The following is a 12,713-nucleotide window of genomic DNA, read 5'->3' as shown; positions in this document are numbered from 1 at the left end:
CATAGGCAAGTATGTTACTCCAATATTAATATGATAAATAAATATATATAAAAGCAAATAATCAGTGTTCGGTTTTGCCAATTTTATTGAACCAATAAAATTCCTACTAATAACAATGAAATAAATTTCTGCAAGTATAAATGTGATACAGTTTAACAAAACCCATTGTTCTGTACCTATAAATAGATTTTCAAAATGTCATAAAAAGTGCAGTTATGAATTGTTAACATGTTAATACACAGTTCCTTTATTTCAAATGTGTTTGGCTTGACTCACTAACAGTTCCTTCTGCATCTGTTCAAATAATATCCATCCCTCCAAAAAAAAAAAAAAAAAAAAAGGCATGAAAGCACTAGAATATTACACATAAACTGATCCATTCAGGTCAGCTTTAGTCAGAGTTGTAAAATCAGCAACATAAGAAAAATAAAACCTAGTTATACATACAAAAAGCTTCCATGGGTTCTATATTCTCCTTTACTGCTGACTCGTGTGGAGGGCATAATAGCTGAAAAGGCTTATATGGTTAACTACCTTAGACTACATCTACAGGGTCTGATTCGCCAGAACGAGTTTAAAGTGGCTGTTTATCAAGTTTGCTATTTTCAGAATTGAAACTATAAATGTAAGACTGCCATTCGACGCTGAAAATTGTGTGGATCCTAAATTGCATCAATGATCTATTTGATAAAAGCTTATTCTAATTGAAAACCTTATAGAGTAAGAGACTGTATATAGAGCAGTCTTAAAGATCACGTCGTCTGCCTCACGTTAGTCCAAAGACACGTGCTTCGTAAAAAAAAAAAAAAAATTACAGTAACAAAGCACAGGACTACAAAGGCAAAAACATCACAGCTTCTGATTACATTGAATAAAAAGTACCGAGGAACGCAAAAGACGATTCTGTATTAATACTGATGAATTAAAGAACTCTAACAGACTTTTCACAGCATGCTACATATATCACTCACAACTTAAGGATAAAATGATGTCTAAAATTGAAAGATAAGAAGTTGGCAATCTGATTTCATGTGCAATTCAGCTACAGAGTCTTAATATATACATTCATGATGTAGCTGCCCTGCAAAATCAGGATTTTTTTTCTTTTTTGTAAAAAGAGATTTCAAGTTCAAATCCTATTTCATAAGCTAAAGGATACATCCAGTTCTTCCATGACCAGGAAAGGTTATTTTCAGGTTTGAAGGAGCTAATCCAAGTAGCAAGGCCATATTCCAAGCTGACCTGACTGGGTTCTTTGTAACCTTGCTCCAACTGTGCATGTGGCCGTGACTCTTCCATTCGCATGGAGAAGATGCCAGGCTGGCTTGTGGTTTGTTTTCCATGTCTATCTGATTTCGGATTGAAAAGAGTAAATGTGAAGAGAAAGAGGAAGGGAAAAAATTGTATTTTCTTTCCGGGGACGATACACGGATGCGATGGAAATATCTGCACTGGAGGCAGAGTTTGGATTTGTTTCCTTGATGAACAAGGGTACCATTTAACTCTTACTTTTTATTTTGGAGAACCAGTGAAATTCAGAAAGAAGAAAAGTCTCAACATGACAAAGGAAACTTCTCAGCTACCCAAGGATCCGTTTCCTTTTATCCCACTTTTTGATCCTTCCTTACCAGATTTAGGAGTCAGGTGAAAATTTGTAAAGGCTGATTAATTTAAGACAGAGATGTATAATTAGTTTCGTTCAGTAAGTGTCGTAATGCATACACTCTGCTCATCAGGATTCATAAACAGTATTTTAGCATTAAAGATGAGAGAGTGTCTCTCCCTTTGATATTCTGTTAAAATTATACATTCACTTTCTAAGAGGTTAAATTGAGGGGTGCAAGAAAATAGACTGTACCAGCAAATTTATATACCAAAATTATATTTATCATATTTAGACTTACTAACGTTGGATGTTGTCCTATGAGCTGCAAAACGAGGTGTTTGTTCTAGTGGCTGTTTTATAGTATGCACGTCATTACTTCAAAGATTTCCACAAGCATTGAAAAGAATCAGATATTCATCCCTCCCACCCCTATATTTCTTCTTTTCCAACTCTACTTCATGGTGGTGCAGTCATAATTAATTTAAAGCTAGAATGAACACTTCATGACATACGATTTAATAAAAACCATTCCCATCAGTCTCCATTATTAAAGTCTCATTTCTTAACTAGGCATCTGTCTACTCCTGGGCCCTTAAAGGCGTTTACTAGACTCTGCTGCCAGGTTGGGCAGTTCAGGAATGGGCGTGGAAGTCATCCAAAGATCACAGTAATGTGTTTTTTCAAATAGGGTGGTTTGTCTTCGGGTCAGGCAACCACCTACAGATACACGCGCACCACCACAGAAACCTGACAGTTTTCATCCATGAGCCACACCAAGTAGGCACTGGCTAGAGAGGAAGTGTGGTCGCTTCCTCCTCCTCTGTGTTCCTTCCTCCTCTTCCTGTTCCTTAACGATGCTGTCCAGACACCCCGGAAGTGCAGCCAGGGGAACAGAGACCCCAGCGCAGCCCGTTCCCTTCTCATCCCCAGGCACGTGACCCCCGTGAGAACAAGCTGGGAATGGGGCTTTGAAGCTCCGTCTAACCCGGGAGAGCCTGCTCAAACCCTCATGTCGCCAATTTTGTGGCCTTTTATCTACATTAAAAATCAGATGGGCTCCTGTGATCCAACAGGACCACCTAAACACCCTTTACATGTCCTTCTGTTGGAAATGTGTTTCAAGGACCGAATGACACCAGTCGAAAGAGTGTCTGCCGGAAACTTCCTGTGCCACTGCCGGGTTACAGATCCCTCTGGACTGCCGGATAATTTCAACTTCACATTCAAATAACTTGGACTAATGCAGGTGTCTATAACCTAATATAGATCCAGGTTAGGATGGCAATTCGATCGCTTTAAAATCCTGCTAAATGCTAAATTCTGCATGGTAGAAATAGTTCAATTTCTGTATCATGTATAAATATAAAGATTCTTACTTCGATAGAAGGCAAACATCTTCTATGATTTATTTAAAATATGGAAGTAGTATTACTGAACAACAGAGGTGAATCCATGAAAAGGCTGGATACTCTGAATTCATAGGCTCTTTGGGGATGAGGTAGAGGAGAGCAAGTATTTTGGCGGCTGGGAAAGGGCAGGGCAGTGTGGGGTGGACGAGACCACAGGGGGTGTTGCATAATACCTGGTGGGGTGTCTAGGGCAGAGGTTAGCCAAAATATAGCTGGGTGGTCGCGGGATTCACAGGGAGTGGGGGCAAAGTCGTATTCTTAATGAATGGAGGAAAAAGCAACTCGGAAAAGTAAATGCTGGTGACTATCAGCAGGTGGCTGGTGACGTTTGGTGTGGATTGTGAAAAGGCCTTCGGACCAAGATGGGCTGAGGGGAGGAGAGAGAGCATGGTAGAGGTCGAGGCACTTGGAGGAAGAGAAAGCAGGCGGGAAAGGGCGGGCTCAGTGTAGGCAGGAGCTCCCGCAACCGGAAGAGCTCCTTTAGATTAGGTGTGTGATGCTGAGGGCAGCCACGCTCTGAGAATTCTGGTCCACGTGTTCTGGGGAAAAGCTTTTCCCTCCTCACGGGGCCCTGCCTTGACACTTAACCTCCACCTCCATGATCCATTTCACCCCAGCTATTCTTGTTCTAGGTCTCACCTGAGCCACATTGGCATGGAAGTAAGCTCCATGTACAGGGGGCACTGAAGTTCTGTTGACTGAGACGAATACATTCACGTTACAGTACTGTTTTAAGGAAAGACTGCTGAATTTGATTCTCAGTCTCCAGAGGGGCATACTAGGAAAACATAGTTTATGATGATGGCCACCTAGAGTAGGTTCCGACTAAAAAAATTAGGTAACTTAAAACTCGATCTGAATAGAGGAGCCACATGTCTCTCGGTTTGCTGTTGAATTATACTACTTAGAAAATTTCATATGCTATTTACATAACATTATTGTTGCATAATTTTTACTCCACGCAAGACCGTCTGTTTGCATAAAAGAGGAAAAAGTCCCATTTATGATAAAGAGAAGAGTTTAAGGTCTTGCTTTCCAGAGGCAGGATTTAGAATCGTCTCTCAAACACAACAGAAACAAAACAAAAACCTCAGTTTACTAGCACAGTGCAAATCATTTTTATAACATGCACTGTCATTTATTTTTGTCCCTGACGAATTGTTCCTAGAGAGTTAAAGAATCTCACCATCATGTACGCATGCACTCTGCATGAAAGCGGGGGACTATTTTTAAGCATAGATCTTTAATTGTGGGTAATTTCATTTTGCTGCGGCATAAAAATCTAAGATTTTGGATTTAAAAACTATAAGGTGGGAAAAAGTGTTGCTCGGGAATAACGTTCATTAGTTTTTAGGAGCATTTAAAATCTTTAAGGGATTTTATAACACAAATGAAATAGGGGCTCTGGTTCATACATGATTTTGATATAAAGCTTACATTGAGTTTTCTGTTCTAAGAGAGCCCCATGTTGCTCTGTTGTTCTTATTTGGGTTTTGAGCCGTAATTACAGGCCAAGGCCATGCCCCAGATTCCACATTAGCCACCTTATATTTAAAAAGTACCCCAAACGGGACCAAGATTCTTCCTGAGTCTGAGACAATACGCTTAACTCAAAAAGGCTAAGAAAGGAGTAAGTGGTCCCATCTCAAAGGCCTGTTTCCTCTAATTGTCACCAGTCTGTCTGAGGAGGCCCGATCCGAAGTCCAGGCGGCTGCCTGGCCCCTCCCACAGTCAAGGGACAGAGTTAAAGATGTACTTTTAGATGAGAGAGCATTTAGATGTTTCTTAAGGTGATCTGAGAAAGTAAGAATTACAGCCGAAGTGGGAAAACTCGAAATTCAAAAGTAAACAGACATCGCTCAAGCATGTACATCGGTGGGTTATTGGACTAATTTTAAAATAATAAGCAACGAAGTCAGAGACTTGACATTTGCGTGTGCTTTTGCTCACCGACACTCACACATGTAAGTTTGGCACAACGTGAGCTCGAGGTGTGGGTGAGCAGAGCGTATAATCGCCTATAATCAGCTCATTGTACCAACTGAACCAGGTATCTCTTTTAAAAATATCACATTTGCATATAAAAAAGCTACACTATAAATGACTACATAGTAAATTCATTACTCTGAAAAAAATACCACCCTGGAAAACCGCATCAGAATTTCAAGCGCGCACTAGATGAAGCTCACAGCAACCGCGCCGTGAGATGGTATTCACAACCTGCAGAGCTGTGCGCGCTGCCTCTCGGGAGGTGCCTTGGCACCTTCGGAAGTCAATTTTTCTAGGCTGAGTCAGTGAGGTTCATAGATAGATTGTTTTGTTTTTGTTTAGAGTTCCAAGTCGACTGATTTTCCTGGTTAGCAATGAGATAGGTTTATGCTGAGCTAAAAAGAAACCTTGCTAAGAAAGAGATCCAGTAAAGGCACTAAGAATCCCATAACCCAGACTCCAACGACTTAACGTTTCTGGGGGAAAAAACACAAGAACAAAAACTAAGTGGCCATTTTAGTTACTTAAACCTTGTTTCCCCTTTTGGTCTCAAGCTCATCGGGTGTTCCGTGAGAATTTCTCCTCCTTTTCAATACACAAAGGTCATTTTTTATCCTGTCATACGGGTCACCTGCGCAAAAATATAGGGCTATTAACAGAAAGAATTCTAGTTAAAAAAAAAAGTCAGGAATAAAGGATATCCTCAATTTGAAAGTTCTAAAATCAGGGAAGTGAAATGGACATGCATGTAGCTGTTCGTATTTGCCATTCCCCTGAATACCTTCTCTGTAGTAAATACATGTCTATATAATGTCATATGGAATAAAATCAACATATGGTTTATGCAATAAACAAAACAGAATAGATCTGGCACAAGTTCTTTGAATAATCTCTTTAAATAAACCACCCTGTCTTAAAAAAATTGGTCATTTTTTTTCCTCACATGGAAGATTGCAACCAAGATCCTAGAATCTAAAAATGCAGAACCAACTTATCTTCATAGGCTTACAGTCATCTTTCTAAGTCTCTTATCTGGAACAAAACCTAAAAGAAAGCAACCTAGTGGATTGTACCAGAAAAGGGTGATGAGTGGAAGGGAGAAATGATTTAACAAAACACTAGTCCACGATTCTTTCATGAGAGAAAAAAGAAGTAAGTCCTATCTAACAGGTAAGTCTAAAATGAAATCTAAGTGGGAACTCTAATGGGACAATTTAACTCTATCATTCACTAGGAGAAAATGGATCTGTTTTTTAAAAAAAATTAGCATGTTTGTGTAAAATTCAAGTCATCCTTAATTAACCCAAAAGTGTTTAAGCAGTGCAGCCGTGTCCTACTGGAGAGCTGTAAGCGTCTCTTCAGGCACTTCACTGGGTCAGTAACATAATGCAAATTAAAGCTATAAACACACAATGTTGTGCTCTGTGAAGGTCGTCTAATCCAGCAACAGAAACCAATGCAAAAATGTGACTTTTGGGGTATTTTTTTCCTCCCTTAAGACTTGCTATCTTTTTTAAACCAGTCGTCCAAAGAGATTTTTCTGGGGAAGGGGATGCTTTGGCATTGCGAAAGGAACATTGTTCAACCCCAGGAAGGCAAAAAGCCTTGTGCAATAAAGAAATCTGAACACAATTTCTTTATGGCTCTGTTTTCAAAGGACACTTCTGCAGTGACATAACAGGGGGAAAGTTTAGTTGAGTTTTTTTTTTTTTTAACATATTGCACTCTTTTGTTCTTGCTGTTGTTCAATCACATTAATGCATAGAAACACAATTTTTTTTAACCTTTGAATAATTAACTGTTTAAACTATCATCAGAAAAACCATGGAAAATAAGTTCTAAAAGCCTAACAGGAAAAAAATATAGGTATATTAACCTCTGCTTTCTCTGCTTACGGCAATATAGAAAACACTATGAGAAACGAAAAATGTGCAAAGAAAATTTTTGGTCAGTCTTGTGTGGGTACATGTTGTTGCTATGTGCCAGCTAAGTGACCTGTAAGCAGCACTGTGAGCACTGATTGTTTACGATGACTGAGGATTACTGTCAGTGATAGAAAGGATTGTGCATAATTCCACTTTGAATATATACATCTGCTATGGAAATCTGAAACTTCTGTTTCCAAAGAGAAGAAAAGAGCTGAATTTGGCATTTCAGTAGCATGCTATAGAATTCATCATGATTAATTTCACATTAAGTTATGGACAATGGCTGTATCACATTTCATGTTATCGCCAATAGCAGTAAAAAAAAAAAAAAACCCCAAACAAACAAACAAACAAACAAAAAATAAACAGTGCCTGACAAATAATCTCCTGGGGACACAGATGAGTGTCCTGTGAGCAGCTTAGTTAGACAGCGCATGCTTCTCCGCCACCAGATTTAGGACACAACGGTAACATTTTAGAATGGCCGGAGGAGGTCATTCATTGCTGAATTCCAATATCTGAAAAACAGTTGCTTGAGCAGATTGTAAGCGCTTTTCCTTATTTAAAAAAAAAAAAAAAAAAAAAAAAAGGAAAGAACAAAAATACACGAAACACACAAAACCCCAAAGCGCGGAAGTTAAGCGTTAACAAACCGGGTCCGTGATTTATGACCGGGATCCAAAAACCCAACTACGAACAATGCAAAGTAGTGCTCCTCAGCATTATTTTTTGCAATCGTTAGTCATGTTAAGCATCGAGAAAAAGAAAACACATCATTGCACATTACAGCCGCCCCCCCAAAACGGCTAAACTTTGACACTAGAGAATTGGATGATGTCTGATGCTACATCACAAACAGCTTCTGATGTATATCCTATGGGAAAAGGTCTTTACACACATGTGACGTGTTCCCTGGGTGACGCTTCAGGTCAAATGCCGGGTGATGGCACGAAGCGCGTAGAGGAGTTCGGCTTGCATCCGCGCTTCCATCAGAAGTAAATTCACGTGAACCTGCAAACCAAAGTGTTATCCCTTTAGTGATCGTTACAAACAACTGAAAACATTTTCATCTTTTTTTCATGGATCAGACATCCACAAAGGTTTTTCATGGGTAATTCAGACACATGTACGAATACACACGCCTGGGCATATTTATGAATAGACAAGATGTAACATTCATAAGAAAACCGCGTTTATTTAAAAAAAAAAATGGCCCGTGAGCGGTAAAAATGACCCCTAACGTCTTAAAACTTCCAATAGTTTTGTTAGAATATGTGTTATGTAAAGCCAATCAATCTTTGGGGTTGTAAAATAAAACTGATGTTTACAAATTCCGATTTTCCGACAAATTATACTTTCTTCCAGTTGTGAAATCTGATAGGGCTAAAAATCGGTCCTACGTTTCTTATGGTTTATGCTTATTCCTTGCAAAGCTTTTCAAAACATTTCTTACTATTCGCAGGCACACCTCGTTTTATCGCGCTTTGATTTACTGCACTTCACAGATACTGAGTTTTTTACAAACTGAAGGTTTGTGGCAACCCTGCATTGAGTGAGTCTACTGGAGTCATTTTTCAAGCAGCATTCGCTCACCTCGTGCCTCTGTGTCACATCTGGTAATTCTCACATTTCAAACCCTCCACCAGCAAAAAGATTATGACTCACTGAAGGTTCAGATGATGATTAGCATTTTTTAGCAATAAAGTATTTTTCAGTTAAGGTATGTGCATTGTTTTTAAGACAACACTTTTGCATACTTAATAGACTACAGTATTGTGTAAACATACTTTTATATGCACTGGGAAACCAGAATATCCTGTGACTCGCTTTATTGTGATATTCACTTTACTGCAGTGGTTCGGAACCAAATCCACAATATCTCCGAGGCATGCCTGTACTTGGAAGACGGTAGAGTGAAAATCTGAAGCTTGAAGCAGCTTGGAATTAGCGTCTGGTACTCGGATATGCATAGCTTGCCTAGAGTCTTTCAGATACAGCTGTGAACAAGCATCTAATTTCTTTCGGAGGCACACATCTCATCTGAGAAGCTGAAATGATTATCCACATATTTTCAAAAATTTTTACAAAGAAATGTGTTATGATATTATACTCAATTTATTTTGGTATCTTTCCAGAGGTTAGATATATTTTGGACTTATTCTCTCGATGAGTAAGGAGAATTTCTCGACACTACCTAGTAAAAGGAGAAAGTCTAATGCAAACATAGGAGCAGGGCCTAAAAATCCACCAAGGAGAGATGCTGGAGATAAGGGGGTATTTATCTGATGTGTGATCGGCTCTGAGACTTCCAGTCTGTTAGGTACTGAGGGCATAACATTCTCTATCAAAGTCACACAGTAAATTAGTGAATATTAGGACCCTAAAATTTTTTCTTACTCTCAAACTTGGAAACTGAAGTATAAATAGAAGATTCTTAAACTAAGGTCAGAAGACCTCAGATTAAGGCCATACTTACACTATTATGTTGGTAAAGATCTTTAACACTCTTTGGGTCTTAAATAATGATTCCTATATATATGTCAATCCAAATAAATATTCTCATATAATAATATAATTGGCTCAAAGGATCTGCATTAGATTGTCAAAATACTAAACTACCAATTGGAATAAGAAACTATTGTTCTAATAGGTTAACTGCAGTGGCTAGAGTTAAAGAACCTCTAAATGGGTATGTCTTCTGGGCCAAGATACATTTATACCTGACACAACATCTCCGTAGGTTTGATTTTTATTAATAGTTAGAATGGTAGACACTGTCCCAAATGTACTTTTAAACTATCAGCATTCAGATCCAATCTTTCAAAGGCCAGAGCTAAACTTTTACTTGAGACACCACACGGGACAAAACACATAACCAAAATTTAGTTATTATTCAATAAACCTGAATTTTAAAACATTGAAAAAAAAAACCAAACAAACAGATGGTGAGATGATGCCAATTCCATTTTCCAGTGGCCCTAATTTATTAATATTTTCATGTATAATTTTTCAGAATCATTACTTCTTATATTGAACAGTTGTCTATGGTATAATGTTGAGCTGTGAAACACACCTTTTCTGAGTGTTTGAACTGACGCCAGTAACTGTCATACATGCGCTTGGTCGTCCTCTCCGGATAGCAGGTCACCGTCTTAATGTAAACCTTCAGGCTTCGTTCAAGTAATTGATTAACTTCTCCATAATCATAGTCATCATACCTATAAGCAATATGGCAACACGCTTTATGATGACAAAATCAAAATTTCTGATTTCTGAAGGTGTACCAAGGCACACTTATTATCTAGTAATTAAATACCAGAAGTTCATTAATTCATTCATCTAACAGATATTTATTGAGTACCTAGTATGTGCCAGGTACTTTCCATGCACTCCTCTAGGCATTGGTGATACACTGGTGAAACACTAATGCACAAAACAGACAAACACCCCTGGTCTAGTGGAATTTAAATTCTACGGAGAAAAAAAAGAAAAAAAATGAAAAAGATAACAATATAATCTATCAGACAGTGATAACTGCTATGGAGACAAAATGCAACTGGGGGCTGGGAGGAGAGGTGTGATTTTAGACAGAGTGGGCAGGAAGGCTTCTCTGAGAGGCTGACATTTGAGCAAATACCAGGAGAAAGAGCAAGAGTAAAAGCCCTAAGGCGGGAGTGTAGCATTTCAAGGCAGAGGGAATAATCAATTGTGTCCAACGCTATTGACTAGTCAGATAAAAGATGCTACTGAGAACTGACCCCGGCAGGGAGCTAAGCAGAGGTCATCGGCAACCTCAGTGCGAGCAGATTTGTTGGCATGGTAGGGGAAAAGCCTGAGACTCTAGTCAGTTCAAGAGAGGGTGGGAGATGAGAAAATGGTGTTGGCAGATATACAAAATTTTTTCAAAAAGATTTGCTGTGCATGAGAGCAGAAACACAAGGCAGCAGCGAGAGAGAAAAGAAGGATGAAGAAAGGGTTTCTCTAAGATGATGAGAGAAATAATGGCATGTTTATATACTGACAGGAAAAGATCTGAATAAGAGAGTAAAGTTGATTATGCAGGAGAGAGAAGGGAGGGCTGCTAGAATAGGGGTCTTTAGAAGATGAGAGGGGATGGGATGCTGTGTCCAGTGCATGGGCGTGGAGACGGTTCATCCATAACACGAGAGGAGAGAGAGCAGAGCCAACGGGCTCAGAGGCAGATGTGGGGGCAAATGTCGTAGTGGGAACTTGTGGGATTTCTCTTCTATGTTTTCTTTTCATTTTTAACCCACACATAATGCTTAGTTAAAAATAAGTATTTCCAGAATTTTAAATCAGTGTTATGGAGTAGCATCCAACAGAGAAATAGAATCACCATATTTGTTATTTATTGTCTTGAATATAATAAATACTTATCATAATTGAATTAAAATCTATTAGCATTTTTTCTTAATTAGGTTGGTATAATATCTTTTTTAAAAAGTGATGATTCTATGATAACTTACTGTCTAGGATCATAAATGGGCAAATAGCAGAGTTATTATTTACCATGATAACAGTGTCTTTTAGGCAGAATGTCTCAGTATTAGTTTATTTTTCAGGAAATTTGGGATATTTTAGTTAAAATTATAGAAACGACTTTGCTTTTTACAAACCGAAGTCTAATTCCATTCCATAAAGGCTTTCTGATACTACATCAGAAAGGACACAGTACAGAGTCAAATTCAATGTATACTTAGCTGGGGATTTTCTCTCTCCGCAAATCCATCCCCAAACAAAAAAAGCTCTCCTGATTAGACTATTCAGTCTCATTCACTCATTTACTTCCTGTCCTCTCAATACTAATTTTCTTAATTTAGAGGCCATTTATACTGACTTAGAGTTTCTTAAGTGAGCTTATATAAGCTTTATGACAGCAGACTTTATCCTAGTTTCATTTATACCCTAATTACCTTTCATTCAAGAACCAACAAACCAATCAACCAGCACTTATTAAAGTTATTAAACGGACATCATATATATTTTTAACTGTCTAGTGCTTCCAGAAAGGATTCTCAAATTGAGTGATTGTCTCCTATTCCCAATGATTACACATGGTTTCCCTCGTTAGTAAATTCTTATTACTGTATTTATGCATGTATGTTAAGATTCACAACAAAGAAAAATGCATTTCTATAAAATTGAATTAATTTTTAAAAATCATAAGTCCACAAGTAATATTTTCTCCCTAGATGTGTATACTCCTAAACAGGATAGAAGTAAGATTCCTGTCAGAATTTTCATTTAGATATCACTTATATGTGGAATCTAAAAAAAAAAAAAAAAAAAAAAAAAAAGACACAAATGAACTTATTTACAAAACAGAAACAGACTCACAGGAGTAGAGAACAAACTTATGGTTACCGGGGGGAAAGGGGGTGGGAAGGGATAAATTGGGAGTTCGGGATTTGCAGATACAAACTACTATATATCAAATAGATAAACAAGTTTCTACTGTATAGCACAGGGAACTATATTTAATATCTTGTAGTAATGTATAATGAAAAAGAATATGAAAATGAAAGCATGTATGTATGACTGAAACTTTATGCTGTACACCAGAAATTGACGCAACATTGTAAACTGACTAGACTTCAATAAACTGAATAGAAAGGAAGGAAGGAAGGAAGGAAGAAAGGGAGAAAGAAAGAAAGAAAGAAAGAAAGAAAGAAAGAAAGAAAGAAAGAAAGAAAGAAAGAGAGAAAGAGAGAGAGAAAGAGAGAAAGAGAGAAAGAAATTTCATTTAGAGACGTATAAAGC

General features: G+C 38.0%; 1 protein-coding gene across 2 annotated transcripts in view; it reads right to left on the bottom strand.

Moving 5' to 3' along the window:
- Positions 1 to 61: 61 nt before the first annotated feature.
- Positions 62 to 12,713, bottom strand: part of SESN3 (sestrin 3) — a 70,263-nt gene continuing 57,611 nt past the window's right edge. For both annotated transcript variants that reach the window (XM_032488298.1, XM_032488299.1), the window contains exons 9-10: positions 10,006 to 10,150; positions 62 to 7,943 (exon numbers count right to left, since the gene is read on the bottom strand). In XM_032488298.1, the coding sequence (XP_032344189.1) occupies positions 7,857 to 7,943; positions 10,006 to 10,150 (232 nt within the window). In that variant the 3' untranslated portion in view covers positions 62 to 7,856. The remainder of the gene's footprint in view (positions 7,944 to 10,005; positions 10,151 to 12,713) is intronic.

The sequence above is a fragment of the Camelus ferus genome, chromosome 10 (assembly GCF_009834535.1).
Source record: "Camelus ferus isolate YT-003-E chromosome 10, BCGSAC_Cfer_1.0, whole genome shotgun sequence".
Classification (NCBI taxonomy): domain Eukaryota; kingdom Metazoa; phylum Chordata; class Mammalia; order Artiodactyla; family Camelidae; genus Camelus; species Camelus ferus.
This window is presented reverse-complemented; position numbering and strand designations above follow the sequence as displayed.